Below are 18646 nucleotides of genomic sequence, written 5' to 3'. Positions count from 1 at the left end.
AGGTACTGAGAAGTCGGTTCTGAGGAGAAGGTACATACACACATTACCAGAACAATACTAAATATACTGCACTTCTATCGACCGAAAGCATAAACTAGAAATAAAATGAGAGTGGCCTAGGAAAATAAAAGCGACAAACCCCTTTCCATAATCACAAGAAAGTTCGGCTATAAGTAGAGACAATTGTACAATTCCGACTACATCATAAGCATGTGGTTATGAATCACTATCAAATAGTGATGATACCAGGTGTTCGCAAAAAGGTGAGCGTATCCTGCCGCACTAGTGGCACCCGTCACAAACACATGCAAAGGCAAGTCAGTTGTTCACCTGAGACATCACGGGAACATAATGGTACAAGTTGAAATAGGGAACGGCATTGGACATAATTTTGGTCACTAATGCGGAAAAGCTTTATTAACGTTTTGAATGTTGTAACCCTGGTCAAAGAACTTTTGACTGACCCTCTTTGAAATCTCCATAAACTGAGCATGTTTAAGTGTACCTCAAAAGTTGTGAAATGTAGACACAAGGTTGGAGCTGTTGTAACACTACTCCACACCAAGAGAAAGCTGAAGTCATGCCTCTTGCCATAAAGTCTTGTGGATAGCTTTTGTCACTCTGAATCTTTCTGCATGAATCTAAACATGAACATATGATGCATGCCACAGTGACTAGTCTCCATTATTTCGTACTCATGTGGGTACATCAGTGGAAGGGAATTGCCTATTTGACCGTTATTGAACGATATCAGATCATCGATATATACTACTATGTTCTTGAAGCGTACCTTCATGGCCAAGTTCTCTTGTTTTGATTTGTTAATACGAGCAGGAATCCGGGATAGAATAGGTCTTAAGCAACCCATGCTTGCCGTGAGAGGCGACTTTCCTTGTCGTTAGAGCCGATTAACGGGATCGGGTGGTCGGATTCACTGACTTGGTTGATGCATGTCACCGCATCCAAATTGCGTAGATCAATACTCATGATTTAAATCCCTGGACCATCGCCATGTAGCTGGAATATTGCTGAGTGCGGCGTTAAACAACAAACAAACAAACAAACATACCCCGCTTTTGGTAGCATGAACTAAAGATACATTGGATTTTCTCTAGGCGATATGATTTACTAAGTGTAAAGATAACGAACACATTTCAACAGTAATATAACGACTACCAAACGCACATTGCATACTGGATTATTGTCATCATTTGAACTTTTTATCTCAAAATGCGCCACTCAATTATAAATTCCGTATCTTCTCTTGACACGCATCATTTTAAAATAAAATATTCGGATATGGAAATAGGAAAACATGTGTTCATATTTTCAATACATTCCCTCCCTGTCATTGTTTATGTACCTCCTGTCGATGTACCTCAGGAGGTCGAGGAGGTCCCATCCTACAAGAAAGGCAAATGGAGCCAACAGGACCACGAATACCCCCTTTCCAGCCATCTGTTCACTCTCAGAGAGATTGGAGGTGGAGGTCTTCTCGCCGATCTGCTTGGACAGTTCCCTTTTGGGCAGTTGGAGATCTTTGATCACGTCATCAATAACCTCTGGGGTAGAGGTTGCCATTTGCTCACACTGACGGTAACAAGCGTTGGACGTGTAGAAACCTGGAAATATGCTTGGTTTCAGTGAACAGGATTGATTGACTGATTATATCTTAATAATTCGAGTTACTGTTGTAAATACTGATGGAGGCTGTGATGGAAAGACGAATCATAGTACATGCAGTTGCTGGTGCTGTTATATCTTTGAAACGGGCGGTGTGGCCGAGTCGCGACAAGCATCGTAATATGTGTACTTACCTGTAGCCGTTGTATCTGTCATTGTAAAACCCGCTGTAGGCGTCAAGGCCGTTGATGTGACAGAGGTGATAGTATCTGTAGTTGTTGTTGTGGCGGTAGCACCTGTCGTGGATAAAATGTTTGGTTTTGTCGTTGTCGCTCCTGCTGAAGTTGTCGACGTCATTGACGAGACAGGCGAGGCATTACCTGTAGGTGTCTTGGAGATAGATGTTGCATCTGTCGTCGCTCCTGCTGAAGTGGTCGAGGCCATTGACGTGACAGGCGAGGCATTACCTGTAGGTGTCTTGGAGAAAGACGTTGCTTTTGTCGTTGTCGCTCCTGCTGAAGTTTTCGAGGCCATTGACGTGACAGGCGAGGCATTACCTGTAGGTGTTGCGGAGAAAGACGTTGCTTCTGTCGTTGTTGCTGCTGCTGAAGTTGTCGAGGTCGTTGACGAGACAGGCGAGGCATTACCTGTAGGTGTTGTGGAGAAAGACGTTGCTTCTGTCGTAGCTCCTGCTGAAGTTGTCGAGGCCATTGACGTGACAGGCGAGGCATTACCTGTAGGTGTTGTGGAGAAAGACGTTGCTTCTGTCGTCGCTCCTGCTGAAGTTGACGAGGTCGTTGACGAAGCAGGCGTGGTATTGGCTGTAGCTGCTCTCCCTCCTGCTACAGATGGAGCTAACGCCAAAGGCGACTTTATGTAATACGTGTGTAATAACGACGACTAATTCATATACAACAATGGGACGTTTGGGGAAGCGTGCGGGTATAGTAATCTTTTGTGCCGAATTACTGGGTGCTGTACCAAACATGTGACGCTGTGAGGATGTACCCTTTATGATATGTAAGCCATTCTTGCCGAAAGTAGCATAAACACTTACTTAGTAAGTCAAATTTGAAAACGTGACAAAGTCACAAATTATTAATCTGTTCATGGAAGACTTCATTCAATACTCTTCATGTTTTAAATCAACCAGTACTCAATGTTACCATTATCCGTGTATTATTGCCAACAGACTTTATTGATTTAGTCAAGTCTTTATACACAAATTCAACTAGTTATTAGGTACATTGTCTAACAAACACACCCGCCCTACCTGTGGTTGTCGCAACTGTTGTCGTAGCTGTTGTAGTTGCAGTTGTTGTCACAGACGACGACATTGTTTCGGCACGAACGATACCTTGAAACATTTTAAAATTCATTTCTTCATTTCTCTGTACATATATAAAGGTAAATAAAATATTGTGGTAGTTTTACTGCTATTTCATAATGGCATTACAATATATATGTGAGGATATACTGGCCACAAGTGCAGATGCCACCATGTTTTCACTAAGTATGATTTATCAAATATTTGTTACAGTTTTTATAAATTATATAGTTTAGTATAGTTATATTAATGTACACAAAGGAATTCATTACTAACTTCAGTAAACGCCAAAAAAACACGACACCAGTGACGAAAGTGCCTGGTGAAACCTCCCTCAATCGGTAAACCTCGCCCCTCTCCGTAATCGCAAAGAAACAACTACTTGTACAGTAAACAGGCTTCCGCCTCAATACGATTTTTTGCTTATGAACTGTTCATTTAGATTCTATGCCATTCAAAATATGTTTCAACGGAATAATGTATAACTCTACAACTCTGGGAACAATAAAAGTTAAAAAAATAATTTAAAATGTCCATTGGGATTGTGATGGTCCATTTGAGATAATTTATCCCGACTTTGGCCAGAGAACAATTTCGCGGCTTATAGTTGACAGGAATGGAATTACAGTAAACTACGGTTATAACGAACACGCTTATAACGAACTGACGGATATAATGAACTTACTTTTTAGTCCCGACTTTTGGCAGTAGTTAAGCTGTATATATGCTTATAACGAACTACGGTTGTAACGAACTAAAAATAGTAGTCCCTTTGAGTTCGTTTTAACCGTAGTTTACTGTAGCTTCATCATCCAATTTTAACAAAGTTCTACGTTCGCGTTTGTTTTATTGTAGGATTACGAAGAGCGGGACGTCTGCTGCCCCAAATACCCTTGGGGAAAGTCACGAAATTCGTGTACTACTGTACCTCCAGGCGACACTCTGGCGTGTACCTTGTCCATCTTGTATTATGTTGTTTAACGCCGCACTATACCAGCTACATCACATCATCATGTAAATAACCGAGTCTTGGCATATCAGTTATTGTTTTCATTGTTGTGTAATGCCGTACTCTGCAATATTCCAGATATATAACGGCGGTCTGTAAATAATCGAGTCTGGACCAGACAATCCAGTGAGCATAGATCAACCCGTGTTTGAAAATGTGGACAATGATCCACGCAATCCGGGCACAATGATCCGTAATGTGTAAATCATCATATCCCATAAGTTATCGCGATCCTCTAGTTGGCCTTAATGAGTCTGAGGGGACAAGCATGGGATTATAGAGAACCAAACTTTGCCCGGAATCCCCAAAGGGGTCCAGTATATAATACTCCACCCCACTCAGACACAGAATAGGATTCCGAGCCAACCAGTCCTTGTTTTAGCCACTTTAAGCCGAGCGCCAGGCAGGGTAACAACAAGTACCATCTTTAAATGTCTTTTGGTATGGCGCGGCCGGGGATCGAGCTCCCGACATTCCGATCTCCGGGCAGACGCTCTACAACTGGACAACGGAGGCGGTCGTTGATTATATCGCCATTCGTATTTGTTTCGTAGCAACACATAATCGTACCTACCTGTGGTTGTTTGTTTGTTGTGTAACGCTCCACTCAGAAATATTCCTGCTATATGAGGGCGGCCTGTAACGAGTCTGGACCAGACAATCAAGTGATTGATATCGTTATTAGCGGGTCTGGGAACGATAACACGCAATCAAACATGTCACGGAGCCTGACCATCCGATCCTGTAAGTTGACCCTGCCTGGCGCTCGGCATGAAGGGGCTAAAACATGGACTGGTCGGCTCTGAGTCAGCAAATTGTGTCTGAGTGGGGTATTCATGTTAAACTGCGGCATGATTTCTCAGTGGGCTAGCACTATAAAATCGGCATTAGTCCGGACAAGTTCAAGTAGCAACACACACACACACACACACACACACACACACACACACACACACACACACACAAAACACTATAAAAGTGCAGTAATCTTAGGCGCGACGTTAAACCCCATTTCACCTCACTATGTTGATTGGGACCAATTCTAACTGTGAATCAATCCGACTAACCTGTGCACATCGTTTTGAACAGATAATCTGCGATGTTCTCAAGATCATCGAAGTGTCCCTTGATACAATTAACCTCAGTTGGTTCGGAAGCGATGCCCGTAATCTCATCAATGTCAGCCTCTTGTATGCCTACAACAAATATATGGACACCCGATTCCTTTACAAGAGTGGCCGTAGGTATGGTCAAGGATGAATCCTCAGTTGAAGGTCCATCAACTATTAGCAACAGGACGTTCCTGACGTCGGGTCTGTCCCCCCTTTTTCTCTGAAACACTGTGTTATAAACCATGGACAGGCCGGAGACAATGTTCGTAAATCCTCCTTCATATACAATGCCTTTAATCGCCTTCTGAACACCTTTATTTGTAGAGAAGTCATCAAGTAAGAATTCGACTTTGGCGGATGTAGAGAATGTGACCACAGCAACACGGGCCATTCCATCGTCAATATTGACCGCGCTGACGACTTCGATCATGAGCTGTTTGAAACGAAGAAAATTGGTGGAACCAACGCTTCCCGACGAGTCAAGCAGAATAACCAAATCCATCGAGCTGTCTGTACAATCTTCAAATGTTGCTGGAAAGAGGATGGCGACATAAGAGAATAGTATTGATTCGTAATGTTTGGTTACCAGTACTTGTAAAACATATAGGACAGTTTAAATCAACATCTGATTATGATAACATAGAAAACGTCATGGTTGCAGGTACACAACCAAACAGATTACGAAATAATTATTACGAATGAATGGATGGAAGGATGGATAGATGGATGATAGAAGGATGGATCGAATTGAAATTGCCATTATCGTGTATTCTGTATTCTAAACATTATGCTGTATAAGGTTTCATGATTTTACAACGTTGTCCAGTGAAGAAAACAATTACAATTCTCAAACTATCTTTACGGTAACATACACAACATGTTCAATAGAAAACCGATGGTATCCTTACTGTTCAGTGGTTTAAATCTAGGCAGTGTGTTTGCGCTTGAGAAGATCCATCCAAATCCACCTGGAAACAAACGATTGGCACACTTAAGAAACAGTAGCCATGAATTAAGTTTCGACTTAAAAAAAACACATTTTGAATAAATTTAAGCGACAAAACTCTTTTCATATCATTAAGCATTAGAAATATCAACTAAATGTACAGTCCATTGTACGATTCCGACTATATCATGAGCATGCGTTTACGAATCACTATCAAATAGTGATGATACCAGGTGTTCACGAAAAGGCGAGCGTACCCTTCCCTACCCGTCGCAAACACATGCAAAGGCAAGTCAATTGTTCACCTTAGACAAACCACGGGTGTACAAGTCCAAATTGGAAAATTGCATCATTTTGTCACTATGTGGTATTATAAAGGTATACTGCCTAGATGATTATTTATTTTGTTTTGATTTTGTTTGTTTCTTCTTTAACGCTTCACTCAGGTGAAAAAGGCCTGAATGATATTTGACATAAGTACATGTGAACGCCTAGACGACTGTATGTGGTGGTAAATATATAATGTAAATGCAAGAGAATAACCAGTTTTGATTATCCGCCGAAACATATTCCATTTTACGAAGATGGCAAAATAACTGTTAAATTGTATCAATGGAAAACTGAAAATCAGTGATGACACCAGGTGTTCGACAAAAGGGTAAGTTTGTCCTGTCCAAGCGACAGCACCCGCCATTGATGCATGTTATGATGATACTTATGCGCATTAATGGTTGTAAATCGTGGTATTATTTATTATTACCTAAATTATGAATGGTATATGCATACGCCTAGATGTTTGTTTGTTGTATTTTATGCATAACTGTTTGTTTCTGGTATTGGCTCAAATGATTCGCATTCAAAAACTTCGAATGAATGATGTCACAGCTACTAAACATACTTGGTCGCCTTGTACGAGAGAGTGTCTGAATGATATAACGACGCTTTGAACAAATTAACACAGTATTGACGCAGGTTGTGGACGTTTCTTACTTTGGCAAAACCAAAATACAAGGGTTGGATGCCGACAAAACTCCCCAGGGGGGGGGGGGGGGGGGGGGGCTGGGATTGAAACAACTAGAAGCGGATCCTGGCAAGGCAACGGGACGCAAACGTGTGAGTCTAAGCGCGAGTTTAAGTTAAAGTGCAAACGTTAAAGTCACCTCAGCAATATTGCAGACATATTGGGGTCTAACATGTTTTATCATATAGTATATAAGAACATGTCGACTAATAACAGCATAATAACAGCTTAAATCACAGGTTAGAGTACATATGAAACAACAGCCTAGTCAACAATATGAACATCAGACTGAAGATCGACAGCAAGCAAGGCTGGGGACATGGGGACTAACGGTACCCCCAGCAGGATTTAGTTCTTTCTGGTAACTGCACACATGTGCGTGTACGTCGCTATATAAAAAAGTGTTTCCCGACGTTGAACCTGATTTCAGCCCCAAGTGTTACATGTCAAAGTGGTAAAACCCATCCGCACGGATATGGTGCTGACAAACCTACAAACAAAGTTAGAGAGAGTACGTATTTCGAACCCATGATCGTAGGTTTCTGAGAAGCCAAAGAGATGTAACTCTGCTTAGGGAATTGCGGTTTCCTAGACGACTAGACACCCGACTCACACCTATCAGAGAGTGTAATGCTGTGTGATGCACTCTATGACACACATGTCCTGATAATGGCTGTGTAAAAATATTGCAAATGAGGCAAGAAGGTTTGTTCATTATGTTTTTGTTTACATCAAAATCGGTAAAGATGGTCTTCATAACAATAATAGCTGTACGTCAGTGTCTCCACCGTGGCTGGAAATTGACTTAAGCGGCGTAAAATCACGCACTCCCTCGCCCATTTCAATGAAACAGCCTTTTGTTTTCATTTTATAAGATGTGAGGTGAAATTGGGTTTAACGTCGCGTCCAAGATTATTGCACTTATATAGCGACGTGCATGCACGTGTATGTGTGTGTGGCTGCTTGTACTAGTCCGGACTGATGCCGATTTATAGTGCTAGCTCACTGAGATACCATGCCGCAGTTTAACATGAATACCCCACTCAGACACAGTATACTGACTCCGAGCCGACCAGTCCTTGTTTTAGCCCCTTAATGCCGAGCGCCAGACAGGGTAACAACAAGTACAATCTTTTAACGTCTTTTTGTATGACGCGGCCCAGGATCGAACCCTGGACCTTCCGCTCTACGGGCGGACGCTCTACCACAAGACCACGGAGGCGGTTCTCATTTTATAAGAATAATTACGAATACATTTGTGTTTTTTCTAACATATAAACATCTAATTATAACAAGATATTGGAAATGAATATAGACTGTCGTGTTGTCTGACTGAAGATAGGATTTATGGTCCTAGAATCACCGGACGGGACCATGCAGACAGGATCTCACTGAGATTTGTGATTTTTCAATTGCCCAATGACCGTACTTAGTAGTAGTGCTTGGGGACACCAAAGGTAACAGTTTATTATCAGAGGAAATTAGTAGTGAATACCATGTAGATAGGATGTCTTTTGGAATGTTTATCAGTTCTTTCTCAGTGGGAAGTCACTCAACCAGGTCATGCATTCTTTGTCAAAGACGAACAAACTTGATTAGAATTCGTGTCTGTCTGTGAGAAGCTTCTGCTGGTGACGTTCTAGTGATGATGTATTTTAATATTCATAGTATTATAGTTTGTCAATTGTAAATGAAACTGTAATATCAATTATTTACATATTCAACGTGGGGAAATATGTTATGAAGAATACATCATGTGTTCTTGTCAACGTGGTTGTTACATCCTTGACTTTAATAAAACTTTAATTCATTTGTCATAATTATCTTCACTGATTTCTGCTTCCTTTTGTGATGAGAGTTGCTTGCAATTTTAAAAACTACATGAATAACAACATGATTAATTGAAATGTGCAAATTGCACAAATAACAACTGTTATTAAATGTTTTAAATTTATTAGATAAATTTATTCATTATTTGAATACATTGTTGCTGTAAATTCAGTCTGTATTCATTCATTATCTCTTTATAATGAGAGATGCTTGCAAATTGCACAAACGCCAACACAATTAACTGTATACCTCGTTACTGTAAATTCAGTCGTTATTAATTAATCATCTCTTTATGATGAGGGGAGGTCGGGTAGCCTAGTGGTTAAAGCGTTCGCTCGTCACGTCGAAGACCCGGGTTCGATTCCCGACATGGGTACAATGTGTGAAGCCCATTTCTGGTATCCCCCGCCGTGATATTGCTGGAATATTGCTAAAAGCGGCGTGAAATCAAGCTCACTCACTTTATGATGAGAGGTCTTTGCAAGTGAAAAAAATCAAATCAAAATTATTTGAATATCTTGTTACTGTAAATTCAGTCTCTATTCATAAAGTATCACAAATAATAACACAGGTTATTGAATACTTTGTTACTGTAACTTCAGTCTTTATTCATTCGTCTTCGTGTGACGTGAGGTTGGTGCAAGTTGCGCAAACAACAAGCGTTAAATACTTTGTCAAACAGCAGTACTGTTGACAATTCATGACACACGGAAAGGGTATTTTGCATCAGTGAACGTCTACACGAACTGCCCAAGAGAGTGAGTGAGTATGGTTTTACGCCGCTTTTAGCAATATTCCAGCAATATCACGGCGGGGGACACCAGAAATGGGCTTCACACATTGTACCCATGTCGGGAATCGAACCCGGGTCTTCGGCGTGACGGGCGAACACTTTAACCACTAGGCTACCCGACCGCCCCACTGCCCAAGAGAAGGGATTAGAGGAGAAGCAGGGGAAACTCACATAATAATTAACAGTTACATGTGATCAAACAGGATTATGTCTTTGAGGGTATTTGTGTTTATGTGAATCTATTATCTAGTAAGTAACTTGGTTAAGATTTTAAAATAAGAAAAAATAAACATTTAAAAAATACATTTATTGAAGTTGCAAGGGATTAGCTATGTACTAGTCCTTTTCTTATGTTATAAGCTGAATGTATTTTTGACAGGCAATCAGACAGTTTATTTAAGTCTTAACCTTAGACACAGCGATATTATAATATAAACAGGTAAAAACATTTATGTACACTGTCAGTGAGCAGTATACAGTATGAAACAATACCTGTCTTCACATGAAAGTTAATAATCTGTTTAAAATATGCCCGTATAAACTTCACCAAAGCTATAAGGCATTAGATATAGACTTCCATAAGTAATACATTAATGTGCGTCGTTTCTAATAGACCATATGGCTATAAATAGGAGGCCTGTATGACACAGATTCGCGTAGACACACCCAGCGTTTGCAATGAAAAGACGAACAGTGGTAATATTAACGAGATGGGAAATATTAGAGATACACTTTGAGGTTCGACTTTTTTTTTAACCCCAAAAGCAATTAAACACCAGCTAAGTGCATGATGTCTGCAGTGGGGACATTTTTCTCTCAGAAACTACTGACATTACATGAACGACAGTTTCCATGCTCTTCTAAGAGATACTGGTCAAAACTGAGTTCGAAAATTGGTGCCGTTAATTATTTCTTTACAGAGTTATTGCCCTTGCTCCTTATTTTTCAGCTTAGTGCATAGCGTCTGCAATGGGGACAGCTTTTCTCAGAAACTACTGACATTACATGAACGACAGTTTCCATGCTCTTCTAAGAGATACTTGTCAAAACTGAGTTCGAAAATTGGTGCCGTTAATTATTTGTTTCCAGAGTTATTGCCCTTGCTCCATATTTTTCAACTTAGTGCATAGTGTCTGCAATTGGGACAGCTTTTCTCAGAAACTACTGACATTACATGAATGAAACTTGGAGATACTTGTGAAGACTGTGTTCGAAAATTGGTCCCGTAAATTATATTATTCCATAGCTACTTCCCTTGAGTTTAAGCATACATAGTTACGGCCCTTATTTATGGAATACTGTAAGGGACATTCTCGCGATCTCGCATTCTCGCGATCTCGACCTTTGGAAACGAGGTAAATATGCCCAAAACACGAGAATGCGAGATCGCGAGAACGCGAGATTTTGGCCAAATCTCGCGTTCTTGCGATCTCGCATTCTCGTGTTTTGGGCATATTTACCTCGTTTCCAAAGGTCGAGATCGCGAGAATGCGAGATCGCGAGAATGTCCCTTACAGTATTCCATACTTATTCGTGTTATTTTACAAAGTGCATAGTGTCTGCACTGGGGGCAAAAAAAATTCTGAAACTACTGAAGTTAGCTTATCTAAGAGATACAGTATAAATACTTATCAAGACTGATTTCAAGAATTGGTGCCACAAATTATTTTTTCCAGAGAAGGGATCTTTTGTGTGTATTAATTTCAAATTTAATCACTTTTTCTGATGACATAAAACGACCCTGGTGTTTATAACTTCTTAAGGTTTAATAGGTTTGATTATTTATGTTCGCTACTTTTTTAATATCAAAATTCAAATGTTCCCATGGCGGGGGATAGTGATGACTGTTTTCTTGTTACTATTAATTTTCTGTTATCATTGAAATAATTTGACTACTGTTACTATTTTCTTACAGTGTATATTAGTAAAAAAGCCAAAGAGGTGTTCTGTGAGGTGTCTTGATAACCATTTGCGTCTGGCATTGAAATCGCATAGTAGATATAATTGATTTAAACGTATTTTTATTCAGTGAATCTGGATCAGTAAACAAGTCAAGAAGGCTTATGTTAATACCTCTCCAGTACAAGTTGTATTCACGAAGGCATTATACAAAATAATACATGATGATAAACTAAATATGTTAACAAAAGCAAGTGGTCATGGACAACAGCTTGGTGTAATGGGTAGAACAATTAATATATAAGCGGGATGTATAGTCTCACGTTAGCTTAAACCTTTGGGAATAAAGTACGTATGAATGTACTGATTTTAAGATATCAAGATTAGTAATTTTTGTAAAATTAGCATTACCATTCAATATAGTGTTAAGATCAACTCCCTCAGATTAGAAGATTAGTTTCTTACATCATTATAAAAGTGGCAGGGAAAGAAACCATCTCATACATTTTCGTATATGTATCCACAAGAACAAGCTGCATTGTCAGAAATATGTCTTTCATATCGTAGATCGCTTCAACTTAGTCTGAGGCGAGAATTACAATCTGACAAAATTTATTTCCAAAATGTAGATATAATTAACTTGCTTTAGAGTAAATTGCTACGTATGACTTACGAGAATATTAATCTTGATTTTGTCTATTCGTCTTTCGTGTACATTCTGTGTCAGGGGTGTACACACTGAGACTATGGGTGTAGAACTTTGACTAGATTGAGCATACTGTGACAGGAGCGTACAAACCTTAAACAGTTCGTATGTGCCGTGACAGTGGTGTACAAATCGTGACAGGAGCGTACAGTGTCAAGTGCGTATAGACCGTGACAGGAGCGTGGCGATCGTGACAGGAGAGTACAGACAATGTCAAATGTGTGAAGATCGTGACAGGAGCGTGGCGATCGTGACAGGAGAGTACAGGCAATGTCAAATGTGTGTAGACCGTGACAGGAGCGTGGCGATCGTGACAGGAGAGTACAGACAATGTCAAATGTGTGTAGACCGTGACAGGAGCGTGGCGATCGTGACAGGAGAGTACAGACAATGTCAAATGTGTGAAGATCGTGACAGGAACGTGGCGATCGTGACAGGAGAGTACAGACAATGTCAAATGTGTGTAGACCGTGACAGGGGCGTGCAGATCGTGACAGGAGAGTACAGACAATGTCAAATGTGTGTAGACCGTGACAGGAGCGTGGCGATCGTGACAGGAGAGTACAGACAATGTCAAATGTGTGAAGATCGTGACAGGAGCGTGGCGATCGTGACAGGAGAGTACAGACAATGTCAAATGTGTGAAGATCGTGACAGGAGCGTGGCGATCGTGACAGGAGAGTACAGACAATGTCAAATGTGTGAAGATCGTGACAGGAGCGTGGCGATCGTGACAGGAGAGTACAGACAATGTCAAATGTGTGAAGATCGTGACAGGAGCGTGGCGATCGTGACAGGAGAGTACAGACAATGTCAAATGTGTGTAGACCGTGACAGGGGCGTGCAGATCGTGTGAGGAACGTAGTACTATGTCAAGTGCGTATAGATCGTGACAGGAACGAGCAGACCGTGACAGGAGCGTATAGACAGTGTCAAGTGCGTATAGACCATGGCAGGAGCGTACAGACTGTGACAGGAGCGTACATACAGTGTCAAATGTGTATAAACCGTGACAGGAGGGTACAGATCGTGACAGGAGCGTACAAACAGTGTAAAGTGCGTATAGACCGTGCCAGAAGCGTACAGACAGTGAAAAGTGTGTACAGACCGAGACAGGAGCGTACAGACCGTGACAGGGGCGTACATACCGTGACAGGAGCGTACAGACCGTGACAAGAGCGTACAGACCGTGACAGGAGCGTACAGACCGTGACAGGAGCGTACAGACCGTGACAGGAGCGTACAGACTGTGACAGGAGCGTACAGACCGTGACAGGAGCGTACAGACCGTGACAGGAGCGTACAGACCGTGCAAGGAGCGTACAGACTGTGACAGGAGCGTACAGACCGTGACAGGAGCGTACAGACCGTGACAGGAGCGTACAGACCGTGCAAGGAGCGTACAGACTGTGACAGGAGCGTACAGACTGTGACAGGAGCGTACAGACCGTGACAGGAGCGTACAGACCGTGACAAGAGCGTACAGACCGTGACAGGAGCGTACAGACCGTGACAGGAGCGTACAGACTGTGACAGGAGCGTACAGACCGTGACAGGAGCGTACAGACTGTGACAGGAGCGTACAGACTGTGACAGGAGCGTACAGATTGTGACAGGAGCGTACAGACCGTGACAGGAGCGTACAGACTGTGTCAAGTGCGTACAGACAGTGTAGGGTGCGTACAGACAGTGTCAAGTGCGTAAAGACCGAGACAGGAGCGTACAGACTGTGTCAAGTGCGTACAGACATTGTAGGGTGCATACAGGCAGTGTCAAGTGCGTATAGACCGAGACAGGAGCGTACAGACTGTGTCAAGTGCGTATAGACAGTGTAGGGTGAGTACAGACAGTGTCAAGTGCGTATAGACCGAGACAGGAGCGTACAGACTGTGTCAAGTGCGTACAGACAGTGTAGGGTGCATACAGGCAGTGTCAAGTGCGTATAGACCGAGACAGGAGCGTACAGACTGTGTCAAGTGCGTACAGACAGTGTAGGGTGCATACAGGCAGTGTCAAGTGCGTATAGACCGAGACAGGAGCGTACAGACAGTGTCAAGTGCGTATAGACCGAGACAGGAGCGTACAGACTGTGTCAAGTGCGTACAGACAGTGTAGGGTGCATACAGGCAGTGTCAAGTGCGTATAGACCGAGACAGGAGCGTACAGACTGTGTCAAGTGCGTACAGACAGTGTAGGGTGCATACAGGCAGTGTCAAGTGCGTATAGACCGAGACAGGAGCGTACAGACTGTGTCAAGTGCGTACAGACAGTGTAGGGTGCGTACAGACAGTGTCAAGTGCGTATAGACCGAGACAGGAGCGTACAGACTGTGTCAAGTGTGTACAGACTGTGTCAAGTGCGTATAGACCGTGACAAGAGCGTCCAGATCGTGAAAGAGGCGTGTACATACCGTGACAGGTGCGTTTCGGCCGTGACAGGAACGTACAGAGTGTGACATACATAATAGCAGCATAATTGTGTGCTTAAACAGCACTGAATCAATATCGACCAAATACAGCATATATGGCAATGTCCCGAGTTACAATGCAGAACAGACAACGCAAATAGTTCCACATGATCTCTTGCTCAATTTGACATTTCCTAAGAGAATAACTGATAACGAAACAAGTTAATTAGTGTTGTTTAGATGCTGTTAAAGTGTGCAATGAACCTTGGATTCATTTATATTTGTGAAGTATACAAGCAATGTTGTGGAAACCCCATCTCATAACGACTGGTTACCTGCCAATAGTAGCTAAATAAGTGCAATAATCTTAAACTCTTATGCCAATGGTCGAAATATAAGTGCAATAATCTTAAACTCCAATGCACATGGTCGAAATATAAGTGCAATAACCTTAAACTCTTATACACATGGTCGAAATATAAGTGCAATAACCTTAAACTCTTCTGCACATGGTCGAAATATAAGTGTAATAATCTTAAACTCTTATGTCCATGGTCGAAATATAAGTGTAATAATATTGAAGAGTTTAAATATAAAAAATCTAAGCTTGGTGGATACACTGGTAATCTAATCGTCAATATGTTGAAGGAATGCATGTTTTAACTCTCACACTATCTTTACAAATAGAGATCTTCTCACCACATCATATGTTGTAAATACTGTATTATCAAGTGCATCTGTTTATGAGTTGTAGCTCCTGGTGTTAACGTACCTAAAATTGTACTGGAGTTAATGAGTATGGTTTTACGCCGCTTTTAGCAATATTCCAGCAATATCACGGCGGGGGACACCAGAAATGGGCTTCACACATTGTACCCATGTCGGGAATCGAACCCGGGTCTTCGGCGTGACGAGCGAGCGCTTTAACCACTAGGCTACCCGACCGCCCTACTCTTATTTGAGGAAAGAAAGACAATCCATCGTGTCTACTATCTGACCTCTAAACTGATTAACGTAAAGGCTTATGGATGTTCATATAATGATGCGTTTTCTTTTGCTGATTTCTATATACCCATTTTAAAGGCTTAGTTTGCACAAATGTGTGTTATTAGTACGCGATTTGTTACCTATTAAAGTACAGTAAACTACGTTTATAACGAACACGCTTAAAACAAACCGACAAACCGAACTTTTTTGGGTCCCGTCCGTTTGCTGTATATATGCTGTATATGTGCTTAGAACGAACTACGGTTATAACGAACTAAAATTAGTGGTCATCTTGAGTTCGTTATAACCGTAGCTTACTGGTTAACAGAATCCAATAACGTTATAAATAGACATGTGATACCTATGAGTTCCCTATACCTATACTATCAAGCTGCGACTTTATCATTTACCAACATTGAAAGCTTGTCTTGTCTAGCGATCATGAAAACCAATCAACCATACAGATATTGGATTTGAAGATTGAACGAGACGTTAAACCTCAATTCACCTCACCCAACGTAACATTCGGACAATGTTATAGGTGATCGGGTATACTAGATACAGACATATACTGTATAACTAACCCATTATGAATACATACTTTCAGCAAATTTACTCGGCGTCTACTGAAAAATGATGCCCTTTTCCAAAACGCTGTATGCGATCCTGACTGTCATATATTACAGATTACTTTAGATTGGCATGAACATGACATCTGTTATTTCAGTGAGTAAAACCTGTTGGCTTGTCACGCAAATAGCACTATTTTTATCCCCATGGGTACAATAAACCGTCACAGTGTCTGCCATAAAACTATTGCTATAATATTGAGGTGTAAAACCAATACTTACCTGACACAGATGCCAAGCACCATATTGCACTGATGAGTCTCCCTTTAAACATCTTCCAGCTTCAGACTAGAGACGGCTGCATCAACTTCATCAACAACTTGACTGAGATGATGACGTCTTCTACGTGGCTTCTGTAATCACATGGTGTACATGTGGTTCCCAGTGTCTAGGTCGTTAACTACCTGACAGGACCGAGTAAGACTATACTCTTGTGTATATAGATGGATTTAATCAATGATGCTTCTCCAGACCGTTTGGTTCTTTAATTCGTTACAGTCAAGTATCACCATAAAGCGTATCATTGCTTAAACGCAATAGTGGCAGCATTGTCCACATAAGTTCTGAATGAGCGGCTAAATAGGACAGAATTTCGAAAAGGAAAACAGCCAATAACATCAACAAAGATTTTATAGTTTGCATTATCAAACATATTTATGAATTGTTTTCAAACCTGGCGTTCTAATTATTAAATAATTGATTTAATAATTAACAACATAGGTTTCTACGACATCAGTTTAATTCAACGGTTTAAATACAGGCCTACGCATGACGAAACAAAATGAGATGGGTTGTGACAAATAGAAATGTGTTGTGAGACATGGATTGAGAACAAGAGCGGGGAGTAGAGTGTGAACAAGAGTTGGGGCTAGAACCGGGTGTAGAGAGTGGGCTAGAGTGAGGGTCAGAGTGGGTAGTAAAGGCTTGCGTGGACGAGGAAAAAGAGTAGAGACACGATTATGGACTAGAGAGCGGACTAGAACGGGGAGTAGAGCGGGGACAAATGTTGGGGCTAGAACCGGGTGTAGAGAGTAGGCTAGAGTGAGGGTCAGAGTGGGCAGTAGAGGGTTGCGTGGACGAGTAAAAAGAGTAGAGACACGAAAATGGACTGGAGAGCGGACTAGAGCGGGGAGTAGAGCGGGGAGTAGAGTGTGGACAAATGTTGGGGCTAGAACCGGGTGTAGAGAGTGGGCTAGAGTGAGGGTCAGAGTGGGTAGTAGAGGGTTGCGTGGACGAGGAAAAAGAGTAGAGACAAGATTATGGACTGGAGAGCCGACTAGAGCGGGGAGTAGAGCGGGGAGTAGAGTGTGGACAAATGTTGGGGCTAGAACCGGGTGTAGAGAGTGGGCTAGAGTGAGGGTCAGAGTGGGTAGTAGAGGGATGCGTGGACGAGGAAAAAGAGTAGAAACACGATAATGGACTGGAGAGCGGACTAGAGCGGGGAGTAGAGTGTGGACAAATGTTGGGGCTAGAACCGGGTGTAGAGAGTGGGCTAGTGTGAGGGTCAGAGTGGGTAGTAGAGGGTTGCGTGGACGAGGAAAAAGAGTAGAGACACGATAATGGACTGGAGAGCGGACTAGAGCGGGGAGTAGAGTGGGGAGTAGAGTGTGGACAAATGTTGGGGCTAGAACCGGGTGTAGAGAGTGGGCTAGAGTGAGGGTCAGAGTGGGTAGTAGAGGGTTGCGTGGACGAGGAAAAAGAGTAGAGACACGATTATGGACTGGAGAGCCGACTAGAGCGGGAAGTAGAGCGGGGAGTAGAGTGTGGACAAATGTTGGGGCTAGAACCGGGTGTAGAGAGTGGGCTAGAGTGAGGGTCAGAGTAGGTAGTAGAGGGTTGCGTGGACGAGGAAAAAGAGTAGAGACACGATTTTTGACTGGAGAGCGGACTAGAGGGGGGAGTAGAGTGTGGACAAATGTTGGGGCTAGAACCGGGTGTAGAGAGTGGGCTAGAGTGAGGGTCAGAGTGGGTATTAGAGGGTTGCGTGGACGAGGAAAAAGAGTAGAGACACCATTATGGACTGGAGAGCGGACTAGAGCGGGGAGTAGAGCGGGGAGTAGAGTGTGGACAAATGTTGGGGCTAGAACCGGGTGTAGAGAGTGGGCTAGAGTGAGGGTCAGAGTGGGTAGTAGAGGGTTGCGTGGACGAGGAAAAAGAGTAGAGACACCATTATGGACTGGAGAGCGGACTAGAGCGGGGAGTAGAGCGGGGAGTAGAGTGGGGACAAATGTTGGGGCTAGAACCGGGTGTAGAGAGTGGGCTAGAGTGAGGGTCAGAGTGGGTAGTAGAGCGTTGCGTGGACGAGGAAAAAGAGTAGAGACACGATTATGGACTGGAGAGCGGACTAGAGCGGGGAG

At 42.3% G+C, this 18646-nt stretch overlaps 1 protein-coding gene across 1 annotated transcript; it reads right to left on the bottom strand.

Annotated features, from left to right (window-relative positions):
• Positions 1–1324: 1324 nt before the first annotated feature.
• LOC124143413 (mucin-17-like) lies at positions 1325–16598 on the bottom strand. The gene is made up of 6 exons (XM_046512387.2): positions 16512–16598; positions 5980–6039; positions 5027–5602; positions 2897–2980; positions 1818–2477; positions 1325–1622 (listed from the first exon to the last, which is right to left on the bottom strand). The coding sequence occupies exons 1-6, from the start codon at positions 16561–16563 to the stop codon at positions 1330–1332; spliced, it is 1725 nt and encodes a 574-aa protein (XP_046368343.2). The 5' UTR covers positions 16564–16598; the 3' UTR covers positions 1325–1329.
• Positions 16599–18646: the final 2048 nt, after the last annotated feature.

Source organism: Haliotis rufescens, unplaced genomic scaffold, assembly GCF_023055435.1.
Source record: "Haliotis rufescens isolate VD_foot unplaced genomic scaffold, xgHalRufe1.0.p SCAF_81, whole genome shotgun sequence".
Classification (NCBI taxonomy): Eukaryota; Metazoa; Mollusca; class Gastropoda; order Lepetellida; family Haliotidae; genus Haliotis; species Haliotis rufescens.
The sequence above is the reverse complement of the archived record's forward strand: the minus strand, read 5'-3'. Positions and strand labels throughout refer to the sequence as shown.